The 22,047-nt window shown below is 42.3% G+C and overlaps 2 protein-coding genes across 4 annotated transcripts; both read left to right on the forward strand.

Annotated features, from left to right (window-relative positions):
* Positions 1–1,376, forward strand: LOC145497498 (galanin receptor 2a-like). Its single transcript, XM_081477307.1, has one exon. It carries the CDS (start codon positions 1–3, stop codon positions 1,066–1,068), a length of 1,068 nt encoding a protein of 355 aa, XP_081333433.1. The 3' UTR covers positions 1,069–1,376.
* A 6,840-nt stretch (positions 1,377–8,216) lies between these two features.
* Positions 8,217–22,022, forward strand: LOC145496466 (L-gulono-1,4-lactone dehydrogenase-like). Of its 3 annotated transcripts, XM_081476132.1 has the most exons (7): positions 8,217–8,323; positions 10,769–11,014; positions 13,129–13,490; positions 14,863–15,236; positions 15,522–15,818; positions 18,874–19,087; positions 20,405–22,022. In XM_081476132.1, exons 2-7 carry the CDS (start codon positions 10,780–10,782, stop codon positions 20,711–20,713), a joined length of 1,791 nt encoding a protein of 596 aa, XP_081332258.1. In that variant the 5' UTR covers positions 8,217–8,323; positions 10,769–10,779; the 3' UTR covers positions 20,714–22,022. The 3 variants fall into 3 exon arrangements, with proteins under 3 accessions (XP_081332258.1, XP_081332260.1, XP_081332259.1); XM_081476134.1 differs by lacking the exon at positions 8,217–8,323 and having other exon boundaries at positions 10,922–12,796; XM_081476133.1 differs by lacking the exon at positions 8,217–8,323 and having other exon boundaries at positions 10,951–11,014; positions 12,594–13,490.
* Positions 22,023–22,047: the final 25 nt, after the last annotated feature.

The following is a 22,047-nucleotide window of genomic DNA, read 5'->3' on the forward strand; positions in this document are numbered from 1 at the left end:
ATGAATAACGATCGTGAAACATCGTGGTTGGCTTCCAATGTCTCTGGAAACAATTCATCGCATTCACATGACAGCGCCCCACGACTGAATCGGATCTACGTATTCACCCCAGTTGATGCCACTTTTAAATGGGCCCTTTGTGCGCTTTTTTCCATTATTGGTTGCCTGGGATTCTTCGGCAACTGTCTGCTACTTTACTTTCTTTGGAAAAAGCCAAAAGCAAATCCAATCCAAAGAAGCCGTTTTATGAAAAATTTTAATTTGTATGTAAGAAGCATGTCTCTGTCAGACATACTTTCTTGTGCAGTTTCGCTTCCTCTGATTTGCATTCAGATTTTATTTGATGTGTTCCAAAGCGGTTGGCCTTGCAAGCTGGTTCGATATCTCAACTTCGTATTTCCTGCCATTACAATCAATAATCTGGTCGTCATAAGTCTTGAAAAGTATTTATCAACTCGTGCGAATCCACGCACTTTCAGTGCCGCCACAGTGCAAAAAATGATCATTTTTGCGTGGGTTTTCGGATTATTTTTCATGTTGTTTCCGGCAGCTGCATATGACGGCATAAGAGTAGATCTTAATGACACTCATTTTACTGTCGTCTGCAGGAACGACCAGAATTTTTACCCATTTAAAATGATACTCGTGGTTTTTCCAGTACAGTATCTTCTCCCAGGTATATTTATAACTTATATCAACATCTGCTTGATGAGAACTGTGTGGGTCAGAGGAAACAGGACCGTTGGCAATGGTCCGCTGAACAATGCCTTCAAGGCTAAGATGGGGGCAGTCAGGGTTAGAGGAATTTCTCTTCTTATTGCCATTACGTTCACTTTTATCATCAGTTATTTTTTTTTCCTCGGCTATCAGATAGCGTACACTCTGCTAGCTCAACCAAACCGAGACTTTTCCACTGATTTCATGATTCGCTATGGCAGTGGAAGTATCGCATATCTCAACTGTGTAACAGATGTCATAATTTACTTTGTCCAAATGAAAGACTTTCGCGAATTTATAAGGAAAGGTTTGTGTAGATCAGGAAGCGGGAATGCAAACAACCATATCTAGTTATGTACGGAGAAACAGAATTGCGCATGAAATGCAATCCTCATTAAGAAAAAGATGGCGGCTGTGCATTTTACCACATCACCATGCGCACCTTACACAGCCCATAGAGTACAAGGAAAGCCAGGATTTTTTTTTGGCAAAATTTGCCCTTGTACTAACAACATAGTTTTCGCTAAGTCTGAAGATGTTACAACTTTTCCGCACGTTTTTATCAGCTTTGTTAAAGTCTTCGTGCGCTAAGAATTGTGGGTAAGTGTAACAGACTCTTGGTACCAGTCGCTATCCTTTTTTATTAGGGAGGATTTAAGACGAAATCCGATAGGAAATCGAGCAATTTCAGCTTTCAGTGGTCAAAAGCCTTGTATCAGATTAGCTTTAAGTACATTTCTGTCCTTGTTGCACTTTCTAAAAGCGGAATTTAAATAGTTGCCTGAAACAAAACCAGAAACAATTTCCCATCGGAACTTGAGAATATAAATTTCAGAGAAATTGTGCAAATTTTATGATCAGTTTCATAATTTTTATTTCATCTGTACTTTCAAGTGTTTTATTAGAATTTCAAAATTTGGTGTTGTTAGAAATGATTTCTTTTGAAAAGATACTTAAAACAGTCGCATAGAAGTTTGCGATAAATAATCTTTGTACAAAGTTTTTGTTCATTTGATGTAGCGGGCTTCAAAACACGGACAGACTCCGCACAACACTGTGTAAAGAATAGTGTGGTAATCTCTTACCACGCAAAACGTTTTGATGACAGTCTTTTTGAGGTTATCAATTTAAGTAACATAAATAAATAGTAATGAAAGCGGTATGCTGTTAGGGTCTGGTTTAACTACCTGACGTAGAAGACATTTTTAATAAGCTCGCTTCGAGGAGGATGAAGGCGCTATGGACGCATGCATGGTGGACTCCAGATCGACAGGTCCAGATTTAAGCCATGTCCGGGGTCATTGTGTGGTGTGTCTTGAGTCTTGAGTCTGGTGTCTGACGGCGTTTCTCTCCGTCCAGATGCATGTATAAATTGCGGGTACGGGGGACGTATATGCAAGGGGTAAACATGCATGCAATAGACCAGCACCGCATCCAGGTATATTCCTAGTCGCTCTATGTCACTGAACTCGGGGATAAGCAACGATGTATATGAGCAGACTCGGCTTTTTACCATATGGCCATACAGGTCCATACAACCGGAGCTTATGCTAGTCTATCGCAAGGTTACCCCCAGCATTAAATTATTTATTAATCTCGTTAATTTTGCTATTTACTGTTACAAAACTAGCGGACTTCACAAACAGGACACCAGAATATTTTCATAATCACCTTGACAATGGCGGCAATATCGCACCGAAACGCAAGTTCTTTATATCGCCTATTTTCACTTGTAAATACGTTATCGTTTACAATTCTATAGCAGTGGAAATGAAATGGCTTCTGCCCTGAATGTCGCCGTAAAACTCAAGCAGTATAGTCGAACCATTTCATTGACTGCAACACGAGCAATGGTGTTCAACATGTGAATAATCGTCCATCGCAAGTGAATCACGTTCGTCATATTTACAGCTCACCCCTGCCCACGCCTGACTCAATTCCAGTGCATACGAAATTGAGTCAAAAACAGGACTCCAGAATATTTTCATAATCACCTTGACAATGGCGCCAATATGGCACCGAAACGTTATTTCTTTAAATCGCCTATTTTTACTTGCAAATACGTTATCGTTTACAATTCTATAGCAGTATAATCGAACCATTTCATTTACTGCAACACAAGCAATGGTGTTCAACATGGGAATAATCATGAAAACTAAATTCATGGTCCATGGCAAGTGAATCACGTTCGTCATATTTATAGCCTGCGAACGCAGACATATTTCCGGCTGTCGCTTGTCTCCGCCGAAAATAACGTCTGCGAACACGAGCCTGGAAACGATTTCTGTGACGTAATGACTTTTGTTTCTCCTTGGCCGATCAGATTCTATGATAGAATGAAACTCGAGTGCTCCTCGCAGCGAATACCTCGCGCAGTAGTTCTGGGGTTACTTGAGCTAATCTGTGATTGGCTTAAAAATTACTACGTCACAGAAATCGTTTCCTGGCTCGGGTTCGCAGACGTTATTTTCGGCGGAGACAAGCGACAGCGACATATTTACAGCTCACCACTGCCCACGCCTGACTCAATTCCGGTGCATACGTGCGTCATATATGACTATCAGAGGGTAGAGGCTAACGGCTATTTTACCAAACAGGAACACTATACCAGGAGTACCCAACGACACTTTAACTGGAAATTTAATATGTGACTTCCCAAGCACTGATTCTGTGCTCCCACGTCAATTACCATTAATAAGCAACTTTCCTGGGAAAAAAATATCCGCTCTTCACTGCTAGCAAGATCGACTTTATTTCATAAACTCCCAGCCAGACATAATGAAAATTTTGAATACCGAGCTAGCAAAATGGCAATTAGCCAAGTAGCCAGCCAGCAGTAAAGAGTAACATTTTAAATGCCAGCAAGGCAATTATAGGCGAAAAAATGTTCTGGCCAGCGTTTTGACCTAGATTAAAAACAAACGCATCGTTTAGGACCTTTATTCAACAGCCTATTGTCTGTTGACTATTATTAGAGACAAATTAGGAATATGTGGTTATTTTTGCCGCTATGAGCAAAATCTACACTTTGATTATCTTATCCCTTGAAAAACAATACAACTTACCATTTATGTTTAAGCGGATCGGACAAGGTGTCTCCCAGCACGTTGTTTTCCGATACTTCAGATGCCTTCCAGGTTCAGCATACGTGTGACAGTTTGGCACTTTACGTTCTGACATCCATCCATCCATCCATCCATCCATCCATCCATACATACATACTTATAAAACGATTATAAAACGATTCACACTTATGTTTAAAATAAGATCCCTCTAATCCTTCTAGACATTCAGATCAAACTTACTTTCACCAAAGAAATGCTTGTTGCAAAATTTCTTTTATATAATGCTGTAAGGGAAATGAACAAAAAATAATATTGAAGTCCTTTACTACTACATATCGGCCTTACTTCTATATTGCTAGCCCAATAATGATTGTAATTTCAACAACAGCAACACATTTTATATGTTTACCCCGATTTATTAGTTTACAATTACTTCTAATGATTTTTTTTGAAAAATAAAGGGTTATGCCAGCTCCTTAAAACAACCAAAGGGAGCTGGTTTAGTGCTGATTAGTAACACCATGTCTACCTCAAAAGCACTGAAAAACGTGTTTTCCTTTTTCTTTGGACAACTGTCTTCTCTGAGCTTCCCACTCTGGAATTGCGAGATAAAAGTTTATAAACCACATTAGAATCTTTATCATAAAATGAGTAAAAAAAATCTTGATAATACATACCTTGAATGTTGGTGATCCATCTCACTCCATGTCACTGATCCATGCCTTACCCAAGACTGCAAAGCACTGTCAACACAACTTTCACAAAATTAATTTAACTTGAAAGCTAAACAACCAAAGACACTCACATTCCTAGAGGTAGTTTACCGTAAAAATTTCATAAATACCCATCGAAGGGATGTTTAAAGCCGTTCACCGTAAAAGTTTCACACACTTAAGTGCAAAGTTTCACAGCAGACCCCAGCGTTGTTAGGATGTTATAGGCCGTTCACCGTAAAAGTTTCACACAGTTAAGTACAAAGTTTCACAGCAAAGACCCCAGCGTTGTTAGGATGTTATAGGCCGTTCACCGTAAAAGTTTCACACAGTTAAGTGCAAAGTTTCACAGCAAAGACCCCAGCATTGTTAGGATGTTATAGGCCGTTCACCGCAAAAGTTTCACACAGTTAAGTGCAAACATTCGCAGCAAAGACCCCGGCATTGTTGGGATGTTACAGGCCGTTCACCGTAAAAGTTTCACACAGTTAAGTGCAAAGTTTCGCAGCAAAGACCCCGGCATTGTTGGGATGTTACAGGCCGTTCACCGTAAAAGTTTCACACAGTTAAGTGCAAAGTTTCGCAGCAAAGACCCCGGCATTGTTGGGATGTTACAGGCCGTTCACCGTAAAAGTTTCACACAGTTAAGTGCAAACATTCGCAGCAAAGACCCCGGCATTGTTGGGATGTTACAGGCCGTTCACCGTAAAAGTTTCACACAGTAAAGTGCAAAGTTTCGCAGCAAAGACCCCGGTATTGTTGGGATGTTACAGGCCGTTCACCGTAACAGTTTCACACAGTAAAGTGCAAAGTTTCGCAGCAAAGACCCCGGCATTGTTGGGATGTTACAGGCCGTTCACCGTAAAAGTTTCACACAGTTAAGTGCAAAGTTTCGCAGCAAAGACCCCGGCATTGTTGGGATGTTACAGGCCGTTCACCGTAAAAGTTTCACACAGTTAAGTGCAAACATTCGCAGCAAAGACCCCGGCATTGTTGGGATGTTACAGGCCGTTCACCGTAAAAGTTTCACACAGTTAAGTGCAAACATTCGCAGCAAAGACCCCGGCATTGTTGGGATGTTACAGGCCGTTCACCGTAAAAGTTTCACACGGTAAAGTGCAAAGTTTCGCAGCAAAGACCCCGGCATTGTTGGGATGTTACAGGCCGTTCACCGTAAAAGTTTCACACGGTAAAGTGCAAAGTTTCGCAGCAAAGACCCCGGCATTGTTGGGATGTTACAGGCCGTTCACCGTAAAAGTTTCACACGGTAAAGTGCAAAGTTTCGCAGCAAAGACCCCGGCATTGTTGGGATGTTACAGGCCGTTCACCGTAAAAGTTTCACACAGTTAAGTGCAAACATTCGCAGCAAAGACCCCGGCATTGTTGGGATGTTACAGGCCGTTCACCGTAAAAGTATTGCTATTAACAGCATCAACCCTCGTTAACTCGTTAACAAAATGTATCAATCAGATCAATGTAATGTCATAAATATACACTGGACGATCAGCATAAAAGATTCACAAACTTAATCTCGTGATTTCATCAACAAATTTGCTCATCTTTTCCTGGGCACCTGTCCATGACATCGGGTAACGTTTGAAGCATCTTTAGCAGTGCTTCTTATAGTTCACGCAATTAATTTTACACCTGAAAAATGATATGTTTCAGAAAATGTAACATACTGCACAATCCCTCTTATACCGGCGTCCTCCCCACGTCCACACACACACACACACACATGCATCCAAATACGCATACAGCCACGGACACATAATAATATACAAAATTGGTGATACTATCGGGCCCCTCAATGTAAGATCTAGATCAAGAACTCTGTTCACAAAAATAGCTCATTCATGAGAGAATTCAATGAAATGTCTTAGATTTTAACTGATGTTACATTGCTGAAAATTACATTCCCTGGGGCAAGTCAAAGAAGCAAGGATTTAACTGTTTAAGAAAAATAATTGTGGAATAATTTTTTACCGCTCATTTCGTCATCAAACTATAACCAGAAGCGTGAATTCAGCGAATGGTGTGAACTGGTGCCACGCCCCTCCCCTATTTTTTCATGTGCCATGTTTCGCGCTTTGCCTTAGCTACATGAACTGAACCGCGCGATAATTTTCCACCACAAAATCACTGTCCGTGCCATCATAAAAAGGACAATAAGGTGAAATGTCTCCATTTCCGGTAACAACGTAGCCATGCAAAATAACTTGTTCTCTAACAGAAACTGAATGTGCGAAAAACACGGGCGTTAACAAATGGGAACGCATAAGAAATTAAATTACACATTATTGTCCTGGCGCTATCGATACTGAAAGAACGAAATCTGGAATGATATGATTGCCTTCTGGTCTTTTCTCACCTTTGACATGGCAAGCCTTTGTATTCCCTTTTTAAATCCCAAAGTACAGTACAATTAGCATTGAACTAGATCAATCAGGTGTGTTGGTCAACAGCCCTTTCAGGGGAAATTTTCGGCGATATCAAAAGGCAGCAATAGGTAATCAGCCTTCAGTTATATAAAGAACACGATCGCACTTCAGTAAAGAAACCGATGGAAACAATACTTTCTTACACCGGGAAAAAATAATCATTTCAATATCTCGTCAGTTTGTCCAAGACGCGGCAAATGTGTTTCAATAGCTCATGTTTTAACGTTCGACGCGTTAAAAAGCGCTCATCATCGACTGCAGCACCGGGATCGGATTTTACTGGTCGTTAAAATTACAGAATTGAAATTACACTTGGAAGTAGGATCACTGTGGATGAATGCACTGACAATTTCGAAAACCCTTCCAAGTTCTGAGACATATTAGGCCTTTGCTTGCTTTCACTGTCTTCACTGAAGCTGCACTTTCCGTTGGGTTTGAAATACAATAGAGTGGCGAAAACAGTTTGAAAACCCGCGCCGGCATTTCCCGCACACATTGCTTAAACATTATCACTGAATATTAAATATATAGGCTGATTCAGCTAGTTCAACTCCAAAGTAGTTCTTACCTGAACCTTTGAATTTATGAGTGGAGTCCTCAGAGTTCTCTGGCTGCCAAACCCTCAAACAACTGGTCGGCAAAATCTGATTGCGCTTGAAACCGACCGTTGGACACAAAATTATACGGGAACAATGTTTTAGTTACAAAATATTACGAGGTTACCGCAGTCTCACCGGGCCTCAGGCAAAAATGTGAAAAGACTGCACGAACCAACAAACGTCATCACCAGATAACCAGTTGTCTCAAGGTAGAACATGAAAGCAGAACAGGCGATCATTTTCCGCGACCGGATCAACGGTGGTGAAACATGCAACTGAACGTGGGAAAAAGGAGCGTCAAGGGAAAAGAAAACGATCTAATTTCACACTATAAATGACAGCAGAACAGACTTCTATTGTTTGCTGGTAAATAAAACTTTAATAAACAACTAACATTATATTGTAAGCATGTTTTTAAACAAAAGGTCAAGCAGTCAGAGAGTGTCAAGTGACACACTTCAGTCAGTGGTTGCATCCGGAATGTAATTTCCAGCCAGAACTAATTAGTAAAACCACAATGTAAGCTATTTGAACACCAAAAAAAATTTTCCAGCTAGCTAGCTCTCGATAAGCTAAATTCTCAGCAAGATTCTGTTTAATGTTAAAATTCCCAGCCAGCTCAACTTTAGTCTGCAGAGCGGATATTTTGCGGAGCGGATCCGACGGGTACTCCTGACTATACTACATCTTGCAGTGTAGTGATTGTGAAGTGTACCAGCTATACCAGCAGTTGGAAGCATAGCAGCCGGACATTCAAGACTAGAGCTAGCTGAAGTTCAGCGAGAGTGGTAGGAATATTTGAAATTGATAACTGTACATATAATAACACATCCATTCACAGGTGTGCGCAGTTTATTCGACGAACTGCGAGTACAGCTTCTGAAAGTGACATATTTACCAAAATCTGCATTCTAACATTCAAACGGAAGATTCATGTTTTAAAAACTGTCAATAAGAGCAGGTTATAAGTCACGATACATCCATGATGAAGTCTAAACACAAAGCAGACCTTGAGTTCTTCATTTAAATTCATATCCATTGTACTTGGGCACTGGATTATGGTCTGAAAAATAACGTTAATACAAAAAGGAACTGGGGAAACCTCTCTGGTATTGGGTTAAATGGTATGATAACTGCAAGATTTTGCGTGATAAAGCCGAGCAAAATCAGGCATTTCAAAATTCTCGAGGCAGGATCGACGCAGCATTCTACGGTTGATTTCACCACGATTTTGCAAACGTCAATCGCTTAACCTGATTCACCTATTCACGGATTTGTCTAGTTATGGCAATATAACGATTTCAGCCAGCAGTCGATATGCACGTTGCACGATTGACAGATGTAAAGTCTATAGTAGGACTATACTGTTTATTTGTATGTGGAAACACTTGAGCAATATCTGGAGCAAAACGGAACTGCAAAACGGAACTTCAAATTTTGCATGCATAATGTGGCTAAAGGTGATAACCTTGTCAATCTCAGACCGATCAAATCGATGCTCGTGTTTACGAAAGTTCTGAGTAACGCAAAGGTAACAGATGCTTTCGGAGAATTAGAAGATTTAAACCCCAGTCGCAGCCGGAAAGCCGGAGGGTTTTAATTATCGCAATTTTACAAAATTACACATAATGGTGTAATTGCCATAGTTTGTTTAGCCTGCGAACGCAGACGTATTTCCGGCTGTCGCTTGTCTCCGCCAAAAATAACGTCTGCAAACCCGAGTCAGGAAACGATTTCTGTGACGTAATGACTTTTGTTTCTCTTTGGCCAATCAGATTCCATGATAGAATGAAACTCGAGTGCTCCTCGCAGCGAATACCTCGCGCAGTAGTTCTGGGGCTACTTGAGCTAAACTGTGATTGGCTTAAAATTCCTACGTCACAGAAATCGTTTCCTGGCTCGGGTTCGCAGACGTTATTTTCGGCGGAGACAAGCGACAGCCGGAAATACGTCTGCGTTCGCAGGCTATAGTTTGTTATGTAAGGGCCCCCCTCCAATGGCAACTACTGACACCCCGGGAGGGGGAGTCCCATATTAAAAGGACGGGGCCAAATATCTCTGTCGTATTTTTTCGGCTAGGTACCCTAAAAGGCACCGCAAAAGCTCTCGCCGTTGGACCTTTTGAGGCTAAACACCCTAAGAGGTACCAAAATCACTTTTTTAACCTCTACAAGGTAGGACGAGCACCCCCGTCCTTTTTTATATGGGAGTCCCGCCCCCTGCCCTCCCCTTCTCCGCCTCTGGCTGACAGTAGAAAAATAAAGGTCTACTGGTGTAACAGGGAATTGCACGTCCTTCAGCCAGTTCTGTAAAGCCGACAACACCACCGTAACGCGGCCGGCTTCAGCTAAGACAGATAGCTGTCCCGGCCGAATTTTACCACGCTTTAGATGCATCGCACAGGAACTGTTATTGGATTTATATCTGATCATGACGAAAATTTTCAACATTGGAAGAGACCGTCAATACTTGCTATATGATAAAGATCTTATTCCAGTCCTGACATCACCGTAAACACCTCTGAAGGTAGAGAGGCGAGCCCAAGAGTGGCTAGCGCGCTTATTCAGAGCTTGCTCTTTAACACTGACCGCATACATTTCAATGCAGCACTTCGCGCTAAGTCCTCTGTCAATTGAGAGAGCATTTAAAGGAACGGTCAGTGACCCTTTCAGTGAACGAAGCTGCTAAAGGGAGAAAATTTGTCAGAGTCAATCACTTGAGAGCTTGGATGTGTGAGCCGACGATGCTAATGGAATTTCCCTGATTTTCGAATCGATATATACTTTTTGGCGTCCCGGAAAAGGTTAAATTTAAGTAGACGTGAAACGCAATATTTTTGATGCCAACAAGGTGTGATTTATATGCATTCGTAAAATGTGCATTTGGTGCCATCTACTCGTGATTACGCTTGAGATTGTGATCCATTATATCCATTATAATTCATGTGAAAGACGAAATGTTCAGCATGGATGTCGCGAAACCGTCATTGCAGATGAGACCCTGGGAACGAGGCTGAATATCGCGAGCGCGGGCAAAAAGAAAAAAATCTGACTCTCTGGCAGGACTAGAACCCATGACCTCCCAGACAACGGTTGAATGCACTAACCTCTGAACCATGTGACGGAGAGAATCGGAGAGCTAACATTTCACCTTTCACATTTATTCACCGAGCGCAGCTTAGGATTTTTCGTCTTTCATAATTGTTTATCTTCATTATGCAATCCATTTTCCAGAGTCCTGAGTCATGGGCAACAGAATGGATTGCTGTTACAACATGCGCTGGTCTTACCAGTGCATCTTTCCGTGCATTCGTTTTTGTACATACACCGGGCGCAGGGTCTGGTACAACTTTGATGGAATGGAACAGGTACAGCCACTCGTTCACCTCTACCACCCCCAAAACAGGGCCATTAACAGTTTTCCAGAAGGAATTTACGGAATAAATGACGACAGCGACATCCAAAATCAACTGCACAATGGTATGTAGCAAGAAAAATATATAATGACAAGAGTAGAAGTTAAGACCAGAATTATCATAGCCCAGTCACGCACCTGCCAGATGAATAGAGTGTGTTCACGTGACGTCATCAAATTCTCAAATCCAAACTATAAAAGAACCACTAAAGGTTTTATCCTCATCAGGCATAAGATGTACTAAATTTAAATCTGTTCACAACTTTCCAGCTCAATAGCGTCCTTCGTTTGGAGACCAGCGCATTTTGAATTTCGAAGTTATGGCGGTGCGTAACAATTACTTATCTCGTGATTTTTAGCCATTTTAGGAGTTAAAGTGTCATATAAACTCTTGGTCTTCGGCCACCGTAGCTTGATTAAAATATAAAACAAACAGCGGTGATAAAAATTTTAAAAACATGCATTTTCAAAAGTATAATCGTTAAAATTTTTTGGAAAGATATTTATACTGTACAAGAGCCCTCATTTTCTCTTGTACTGTATCAATGGAGATCTGGAACCTGGACAGAAAGCGTCTACAGTAGAAATTTAACACGTTGCAAACGGAAACTGTCTGTTAAGTGGCACAATGGAGAAGCTTTCCTAATAAAGTAAAAGCTTTTCACTGCTGACATTGGCATTCACTGCTGGCTGCAACTGCTGAATAAACAAGGTCTCTTTAACCTTACAATGGCAGTCAGTCTTACCGGACGCCAAAATGTCAAAATGGTCCCATTTGATGTTATGACCAGTTGTTTTAACGTGATCAGCAATAGCAGAGGAGTGATCATGTTTCGAAAGGGCCTTGAAATGTTCCGTTTTCATGAGTTAGAGTATTAGGAAAAGTGCTTGTGTAGATGTTTTTTGGCTCGGTTCAGAGAGTCAGTCGACTAGATAGCCAAAGTAAGTTCCAGATGTTTATACTATTTTCTGGCCGCGATATTGGAGGATTAAGGGGGTCCTCCAACATGGCGGCTTCATACTAGGCTCTATAATTTTGCGCGGAACATTTCGACGAACATCTCATCTTTGGGACAACGCACACACCTTAAACTTCCAGAACTGTCTTCTTTATTTATCGTCTATAATATTACAATTTCTTGACTTTATCCACTGAATGGATTTTGACTTTAATTTTCATTGCGCGACAATGAACACACTCTATGTTACAAGAGAAGAAATAAAGTAACCGAGGACCAGAGAGTGAGTTTTGCTCCCCTCCGCCCTTCGTTTTTCTCGCTGTTAGTTTTAGGTTCTATTTTTGCGTCGGTAGATTGGGTGGTCGATGATCAGCGCGGAGTAGCCTGCGAACAGACTCCCAGCGAGGGCGGAAAAAATTTTTGGCGAGCGAAGCGAGCCGTTTAACGTGAAATAAAGAATCCGCAAGCGAAGCGAGTGGAAGTGCTCTCTCTCTCATCGCCAGACCGCTCTCGGTTCGTCCCGCTCGTCTTAGACCACAAAAACCACACCCGGTTAGCTTGCACTAAACCCAACTGGGAGCCTGTTCGCAGGCTAAGCGCGGAGCGGTCCGGATTTAGGCCCTGGCCAGGATCCTTACTTTGTGTTCTTGGGCAAGACACTTTCACAGTGTCTCTCTCCACCCAGGTGTGTAAATGGGTATCAGCGAGCGTAATGCTGGGGGTTAACTCTAGAAATGGACTAGAAACCCATCCAGGGGGAAGGTTTCTAGTCGCTTCAAGCTACACAAACTGGGACAAGCTCCAACGGCATGGACCACTTAGTTCGAGGTTGACTTAACCTTACAATTACGTACCTCAGTTTACTTTCACAAGCATCTCTCTACCCAGGTCAGTGACGAACCTAACCGAAAATGTAACGCTGAAATTAAGGTAGCCCTACAATAAACTAGTGTTATATCTAGGAAGGAGTTAGGTATACTCCTAGTCGTTCATTGTGTGCTTAACTGCAATTTCGAATTAGGTCTGACACCTACCTACTGCTTTGGTGCTATGCAGACTTTACCTTTGTAGACTGAGTCAAATACCGCAAGAGAAACCACATAAAATTGAATGTATGGCATCCAACGCACTGGAAAAAGCGCTGCGTGAAGACACAAATAAGGGATATGAAGAAGACAAAGGTGAGACGCGAAAGTTGACTGATTCTTTTATTCACTCAGGCCTTGATGCTCCTGGCCAACTTGCTGCTTTATGCAAGTATGCCTCTGACAACGGCTACACCATTCGCGCCGTGGGTACGGGATCATCGTGGTCTCACCTCACGCACACAAAAGACATATTGTTAGACATGACGGACCTGAAAAAGTTTCTCACACCTGCACCTAGGTCTAGATCGGACAACGCGAACAAAGATTACGTCGACATCGAAGTCCAGGCTGGGATGCGCGTTGTTGATTTCGTTGAGCAGTTGGACACCAAATATGGCCTCGCGCTTGACATGATGGGGAATTACGCTGGTCAAACGGTCGCAGGTGTGGCGAACACCTCCACTCACGGATCAGGTTTATTCAGTGGTACTATGGTAAGAAATATATATGAAACCAACAGTTCGACTTTGAATGGAAATTATATGATTTCTTTGACAAGTTGTAAAGTGTTGTAGGAAACAATCATGATGTGGTGGACAATGTCTCTAATGAAAGCCTGACAGGGGATCTGTGATCAGATTTTGCTGGGCTAGCTATATAGGGCTTCAACGTCACGCCCACACTGACAGGTTGTCACGAGAGAATGAAATAAGAAGCATTGTGTTCTAATGTTTGCAGCTAGGGAAGTGAGCTTTTTCTAATCAGCAATAAACAACGACCAAGTCACGTGCAATATTGGTCGCTTAATTACAGTAGATTGCATGAGTTGTAATCCTGGAGGAGGAAATCCTCGCATCCTAGAACACTGCTAAGTATTCGTCAGTCTCGGAGAGCTAGTTTTTTCAGGTTCTTTTTTTATTTGGTTTGTTTTCGATTGAATAATGACAAGGTAAAATTGTAGCAGACGAAGAAATATTAAAAAATCTCCCTTATATCTTCAGCTCTTACAGTGGTTTTCAATTGAATGTCGTAAAGCCAAAACGAAACTAACCACTCTAGCCAATCACAAAGAACACCGGACCGTGAATGCAGTGACCTAATCAAAACTCGAAGTAATAGCACGTAGCTGACGTCATGATTAGTGGCGCGAGTTTTTAAAGGAGAAGGTCACTCCAAAAAAGCATATATTTTGTGTCAACGCTAATAAAAACCTTGCACTAAGTTTAGCCACTCACTGAAGTTTCAGCCCCTAAATTGCAGGTTTTCCTTATGAAATTTGTCTCCAAAGAAGCCCAAAATTCTAACATCGTTCCCGCCATTTTGAACAGTGCTCAGCAGCCAAGCCATGTTCGTGACGTCATTCCGTCTGAGAGATTTTGTCTAAATCGCTTCCGACAAGCCTTGTAACTACCACTCTGGGTTATGGCTGCTCTTGAGCCATATTATTTTGAAATTAACATGCTCCAAACTCCGAAATGATAGCATTGCAGATAGTCAAGTGGATAATCGCTTGGAAAAAACAGATTTTGCTGACCTTGTTAAGGATGCCAAGTTAGTTGCGGGTTTTTCTCCTTCCCGCCAATTTCGAGTCGGACGGACTGACGTCACATAAACAAGGCCTGGCTGCCGAGAAATACCCGGTTTCGGCTCCGGCCTCCGAAGTCGCTTCTTTCTAAACGAATCTCTTCAGGATAGCGGGCACTTCAGAGGCTGAAACTTCGGTGAGTATAAAAGCTGAATGTTAACTTGCTATAGGCGAAGACAAAAAAACGTAAGCTTTTTTGAGTCACCTTCTCCTTTAAGCCAATCGTTCAACGTAGTGATGCAAAACCAATTAGGGTGAGATAATAATATGTTCGTTTTCAGTCCACTCTAGTGGTGGGTCTTCATTTGATCATAAGCGGTGGAGTCCAAGTAAAGGTACAAGGCGGCAAAGAAACCTTTGAAGACTGCAAAGGAAAGTTGGACAACGCCGAATATGGATATGACCCCGTCGAGATCAACAGTGATGACGTTTTGAAGGCATGCGCAGTGGGATTGGGAAGCATGGGGATAGTTTATTCCATCACATACCGCTGCGTTCCCATGTACAATCTGGAGGAGATAAGGAAGGTAGAACACGTGACCTGGGTTTCATCTGAAGAGTTTGAGGTCCCAGGAATGTTCGCTCAAATGTACAATAACCGTGAAGATGGAGAGTACTTTTCGTTTTTTGTCAATCCATACCCATTGAAAAGAGGGTAAGACACTATGACACTCGACTAACGTTTCTTTCAGTTTCGTCGCTACTAAACGTAATCCGATCTATTATATCAACTGAGCACTTCAGCATTTTTTTTTTCAATTGATGCTCGTCTGGTACCTTACATACCTAATTAAGTCTTCAACGATCGACCGCGTTAATTATGATACATTGAGCTATACCTGAGGTGTGACATCACAAGAAAGATAAAATGACACACCAGCTAATTTGCAGGTATTCCACATAAATTAAAATTAAACATATTTAATTCTTGTTCTGTAAGGAACAACATGGAGATCGACATGGCCTACCTGAAAGCCAAGAGAACTGATCGCCCGCCCCAGTGTCCCGCGTGCTGCGCGTGTTGGTGTGGCCCAGGAGGAAGAGGGATAGCGGAGATAGGCTGTTGTCAGACTGACTGCACCGCATCCTGTCTTCAGGGATGCGCCAATTGTTTCGGGAATTGCTGTCCCAGCTGTATCCCACACATCACTAATTTTGGTTTGTCGCAGTTCTCGCTCAGTACACCGTATGTGCAAAAGTGGTACAACGTGCTGCAGTTTACGAAAGGCAATATTCAGTAAGTTGCAACTAAGTAATGAAGGAATAAGAATGGGAAAATGGTGTAGAGAGTAGGGCGGGGGGGGGTAATGTTCTCTCTGTCACAGCGCAGCTATTTTGGAGTATTAAGCCATTGAAGCCCAATCCCCAGTTCCTCTTCTTCCCGTTTAGAAGAGAGATCCTGGGAACGAGGCGGATTCAAGCCAGCATTCCGAGGGAAGAATCATTCTCAGCATGGGACACTAGTAGGTAAGGAAGAGGTGGGCGGAAGCAAGGCACAGAAACCCTGCAAGTATGCCTCTTAGAATTCCGAATTCCGTCCCTGATAGCTGGTTATAAGGTTATTGCCTTGGGCCCTTTCCACCTCCGTTTATTGACTGAGGCAACATGGCTCATAGCTGGAGAAAACTGGAGAGGACTATTTTGAACTATGATGTTAAAGAGGCAGAATAGTCGACATAACGCGGAGTCTCACTCATCTGGTATGTTAGGTTAATACATTCCCTGATTTAAGCGGTATGGAAATCTAAACACGACGGGGATTGAGAGAGTTTGAGACAGTTATGAAAACCCGAGACGCTGTCGAGGTAGCCTGCGTAGCAAGCGTTTCTGTGGGGTTCGGGAACAAAGAATTACAGCGCCAAAAATGGACCGAGTAAAAGAGGGGGGAGGGGGAGGGGGAGGGGAAGGAAGGAAGGAAACGCTTGCAGACAAACCCCTGGATTTCGAAAACCGCCCACTTGGCCTTTCATGTCTGAGTGCGCACACTGAGATTTCGTGCTGTCATCGACTGTCATAAATTAACCAATAAAATCTTCGGCCTTCCGTAGCGAAAGTGAACTTTGAACCAAAATAAACTTTACTCGTCTAAATATGTCTGAAACAACGAGGGCACGGTGGGAACGGAGAAATCTCGATGAATTAAATTTGGTAATTTATAATCAAGCTATATTTCTACTCAATCCGTCTAAAAGGAAGGACTGCAAGGGTGAAGTTTTAGCACAAATCTGCCAGAAAGTTAAAATGTGAGAAGTATTCCAGTCGAGTTAGTAATCCTTGTGCTCGCGTGATTCGAAATCTTGGATCACTGTATTCGTTCGTCTAGGAATCGATACAAGGTAAAATTAGCAAGTCAACTCCCACAAAGGCAATTCCAGTAAAGAAGCGTTTGCTGGAAACGCCAGATCCGCAAATCGGTTCGAGTGTTATCGCCTGTAGCAAAAACAAACAACGGAAAGTCTTCTCGGCAAACTTTGGAATTTGGACAGGAGAGGCTTCAAACATCTGAGAGGGGAAATGACGATCTTGACCAGTATCTGGATAAAGATAATCTTCCCCTAGGCGGCCTCCAAGTCAAAGTTGTTTATAAAATGTCCTCGTAAGAATTCCCCGCGACGAGAAGACTAAATTTTTGCTAAGGCAAATATGTGACAAAAACTGGCATGTCGCAGCTAACACTATAACAAATCATTCAGAATCGTATCCAGAGGTTCTAAATGCTGTCAACAAAAATGCTTCTAATGAAATGTCAGAGTACCTACGCTAACATGTTGCCATGTAACAAGCCAGACGAAATCACTCGGTTTTCCCACGCAGTAGTGTGAATTTTCTGTCTTGTGGTTTATTATCTTGTCCTTGGCGTGTGTGGCATTCAAGAAAGTAATGTTAAAATTAAAGGAACAGCTGCAAATTGTGTCGCGCTTGCTTCTGCAATGATGTGCAGACTTTGAAAACCAAAGCGTCGGCATTGCACTTCAGGATTTCTACCGTACTGTCGAAGCTGACGACTAAATCCTCGTTCAGCGAGAAAAGTTAAAGCGTCTTGTAACCAAGCTTCGAACGCGTCTTCCCCCTTTGTCTGGCGCTCAAAGGTATTAAAATACCTTTGATCGACACATGTCAATAATATTGGACTAGCCCAGCCAATCACGAGCTCCGTTCGCTGGCGAACGGAGGTTTTCAAAATCCAGGGGTTTGTCTGCAAGCGTTTCCTTCCTTCCCCTCTCGCACCCCCCTCTTTCTTTTTTTTGGTTCTCGCCCCATTTTCCGCGCAGACAAAACACCGAAAATCCCGTTCCTCGGTCTTTCTTTGCTTCCAAACCCCACGGAAACGCTTGCTACGCAGGCTACTGTCGAGGGTTTGCATTACTTTCGAAAATTCTCCAACCCCCCCCCCCTCCCCACCTCGATCCCTGCCCCGCCTCCTCCGAGTGTTTAGACGAGGCTATGTAAACACAGAAAACGTCCTAGATTGCTTTTATAAAATTTTTCTCCTGACAACCGTGTTTACAAACTCTCATCTAGACACACAAATTGACTAATAAGCGTGCGCGTACTATGTGAAGTATTTTATAAAAGGAATTAGAGCGGATTTCAATCGAGTGTCGTAAAATCAAAACCAAAGTAATCACTCTATCCGATCATAAAGGACACAGGCAATACAATGAACCAATGAAAACCCGATGTAAATGCATGTACATGACGTAAAACGCGGAAAAACATTTTGGGCCAATCACGATTGATCTCGGTTTTACTTCTGATTGTATGAGAAGGTGGCGTGCGTCCTATTAAGCCAATCCTGTAGCGTAATGCTGCGTAATGAAAGTCTTATTACTTTTTCGACATTCGAGTGAAAACTACTCGATCAGAACAATACAACGAATAAGCTATGTCCGAGTTGCTTTTTACCTCTTTTTCAAAGCGAGTCCTGGTGTACAACCTTTCATATGGAAATGAGTTTTATTTGCAAGACAATGAAGACGCTAGAAAAACTCACTTCAATATGAAAGGTTGTGCACCAAGACTCGTTTTGAAACAGAGGTAAGAGTAACTTGGAAATGGCTTATTGCAATAGACCAGTTGCGATATATTAAAATTCAGCCTAACACAATGGAACTCAACACGAGGCTCTGGGGAATAAATTCCACAAACTCTGTAGTTATTCCTCGTACTGAGGTCTACTGTTTTAGGCTGAATTTTAATATATCAAAATTAGGCCATTTCAAAGCTTAGGATCATCCCGTATGTGGAGCATTTTGAGACTCTTTTGACGATCTTGCTGTGTCATTTTGTAGTGTTCGTACGGCAGAATGGTGTTTGCCGTTGGTCCATCTCAACGATGCCTTGGCCTTGGTGATACAGCTGGCTCAAGATTACGCATCTAAGCAGCGGCAGTATTCGTTACTACCTATTTATGTGAGACTTGTGAAAACGGACGATCTGTTCATGAGCCCTGCGAGCAAGTTCAGACCAGATGGATCTACAAGCGAAGAAAACTGCTACATTGAGGTGAGAGAAATAATTAGCTTTGTGCACTCTGGGTCGAACTCCAGGGGGGAACTCCCGAATAAAAAGAACGGGGGTGCTCACCATACCTTTCAGGGGCTGAAAAAGCGGTTTTCGTACCTCTTAAAGCTGTTCACCCTAGCCTCAAAAGGTCCACGGCGAAGGCCGTCGCGGTACCTTTTAGGGTATCGAACCGAAAAAATGATGACAGGAGATAATGTGTTGTTTTAGAATTAGTACCTCTTAGAGATTTCAAGCCAAAAAAATTTCAAGCCGCGCTCGCAAAACAGGATCTTGGTACCTCCTAGGGGTTCTTGTCAAAATTTTCGACGAGCACCCCCGTCCGTTATATACGGGAGTCTCCATCGGGGGCAAACTAACGTTTACAGGACAAAATTAAATTTGCCACAATGGCTTACAAATAGTCAGGAAGGTTGCACGAGAAAATATAACGCTATTTATTATGCTTATCATGTATTTTCGTTTGGACAAAAATATGCCACGTGAAAACTTTCAAAACATGGTTACTCCGTAAGGAAAGTAAAACCACATTACCCACAAGAATTGGGCCCCGCTTCACACTAATGCGTTTTCGATATGACGCTATTTCGATGATGCGTCCAGGATTAAAAGGTTCGCGTCGAGACTACTGTTATGTCAGCGTTTTCCCCGTCCACAAAAATCGCTGGGAACGTGGCTCCGTTTCCAAATGTCCACTCTGGATAGCGCTATAAATAACTGCGTTTTTAAATGTAAACGTTGAACATTTCCGATTGTTTGAGTGTGGACGTTAGGCAAAATAGTCCAGTTTTGGCTAGCCCTTGAGCAGGTTCTCGTGTGTTGCGGCAGAAGCAAAGTCGATGAGCAAAGTCGCGAGAAATGCTTCAGCGAGCAAAGCGAGCTGGTGGGGGGCCTGGCACGACTCTCGCTTTGTTCGCCGACGGCTTTGCTCGTGCCATTAACGATGAGAGCCTGCTCGCAGGCTAAGTTTTGGACTTCTCTTTGTCACACAACGCTACGCAAAAAAACGCTTAGAAAAGTATGCATTATCAAACAAATACGCAGTGGAATGGGGCAGTTAGATTCGCATCCGCTCAGGTGCATATCTTTCTGCGCTTCAACTTCTCGTCGACTGGCATGGTACTACTAAATAAACTACTTCGGAAATTAGACTTCGGTAATCAGATGTAAAACCCAAGAAATGAACTCCTGAAAACTCACATTTGTTGGTCACAAAGAAAACCCTCAGTTTTGTTGCCCTTCGATATTTTCCCTTGTCGGGTGGGGCCAATTATTACTAAATCGATTTATTTTCCCCAGGTACCATTCCTCCCCGGAGCTTTTGGCATTGACGAGTTTCAAGAGGTGGTGGAAGACGCTCTCTACACAAAGTTCAAGGCGAGGCCACACTGGGGAAAGAACAACCGGCTTAACGACAGGAAGATCCACGACTGCTACGACAATGACAAGTTGAAAAAGTGGAAACAAGTGTTCCAGCTGTTCAACAAAGGAGGGCCGTTTAACAACCGTTTTACTCACAACATGGGGTTTGACTCGTTTCTGATCGACCAACAACCTACGCGCCTAGGAACACAACTTACGGTGGGCACCGCCACCTCCTGCGAGTGAGGAGGGGAGGGGAAGGGGAGGTTGAAGGCATTATATCCGAGATTTCTCGCCCGCTAATGACAGTAGTGTTGTAGAGTGAGTAGCAAACACGATAAATGAAGGTGTTAAAGGGTTTATGCGTGACACGCGATTAGTGCAAATAATTGTGTGAAGCGTGAAAAGTAATTAAAAGACGTGAAAGACATAAGTGATTCGTGACTGCGCCTCGTTAACTTTGTTCTTTCATAGAAAACGCAGGCTCTTAATCTAATTGTTAAGTAGAAACACGATTTTTAACAAATTAGTGCTGTTAGTTTCTTTGAGTTATTTCCTAATTCTTCCTAATTGTTATAAACTGTTGCAGTTGGTCACGTTCGATATATCAATATTCTGACATGGCCCCGAGGCTTTCAGGACAAACTTCTATATATGGTGGTGTTTTCTTTGTGTCCAAGTCTCTTTTGGGAATTGAGAGACAAAAAAAAAACTTTAAACATTTGTAATTTTGACCCGATAGCCTTGGAGCCATGTTAGAATATTGATATAGGTTTCCAGGGCAAGTTCTGTTTTGCTTATGTGCTGTGTTGTAAGCCCAGTTGTGTTTGTGCACGGTGAAGACCACAAAAGCGAAAAACATACAACAAAGAACTTCGTCGGGTTTCATAACCATTCCTCTCTATTAACTATGCCCCAAAAAGGAATTTCGACTTCAGTTAAAAGTCTCATCACTATGTATCAGTTTAGTGCGAAAATATTTTTAGCGTGAAATTCACGCTCCTTGGAAGTCGTGAACATTGTTGCAAGACATCGCGTAACAGGACTGAGCGTAAATATAAGAATTTGTATGGGAATGTAACGATCGTATGTAACAGTTTGAAATATGGAAAATAAATTAAATAAAAACGACTTACTTCGACTCTTCCATGTTACTTTTGTTTCCGTGCCGTTTCAACGCGATTCCAGCGAGTTCCGGTTTCATCGTTTTCCTCTCTGTATACATTCCTCAGAGAGGAAAACGCATAACTAAACATAAAGATGAAAATCTAAAAGTATCGTTTCAGTTTTGCTTGGTCCTTTACTCTACCGATTACAAGGGAGTTCACGTTTTCTGCCTATAAACGAGCCCACAATCTAATCAATAATTTAAACAAATTCAATTTTATATCAGAGCGTGCAAAATCGGAAGAGTCACCGAAGAATGAAGACTGCAGCAAACAAAACTGCCTTATTCGGTTACCGGTCGTTCAGCCCCCCAACCAGAGGTCAAAAACAGTCTATTTCTCGTTCTTTAAGCGTGAATATGGGGGCTAATCAACGATGGGTTACCCCTTATTCACATCGGCGCTTAGAGAATG

Source organism: Orbicella franksi, chromosome 9 (assembly GCF_964199315.1).
Source record: "Orbicella franksi chromosome 9, jaOrbFran1.1, whole genome shotgun sequence".
NCBI classification, from domain to species: domain Eukaryota; kingdom Metazoa; phylum Cnidaria; class Anthozoa; order Scleractinia; family Merulinidae; genus Orbicella; species Orbicella franksi.

Excerpts from the sequence above, each read along its gene's own strand:
- LOC145496466 (XM_081476132.1), top strand. The coding sequence starts at position 10,780 with ATGGGCAACAGAATGGATTGCTGTTACAACATGCGCTGGTCTTACCAG. Across the intron at positions 13,491-14,862 it reads GTTTATTCAGTGGTACTATG|TCCACTCTAGTGGTGGGTCT; the intron begins GTAAGAAATATA and ends GTTCGTTTTCAG. Across the intron at positions 15,819-18,873 it reads TTTACGAAAGGCAATATTCA|TGTTCGTACGGCAGAATGGT; the intron begins GTAAGTTGCAAC and ends GTCATTTTGTAG.
- LOC145497498 (XM_081477307.1), top strand. The coding sequence starts at position 1 with ATGAATAACGATCGTGAAACATCGTGGTTGGCTTCCAATGTCTCTGGA.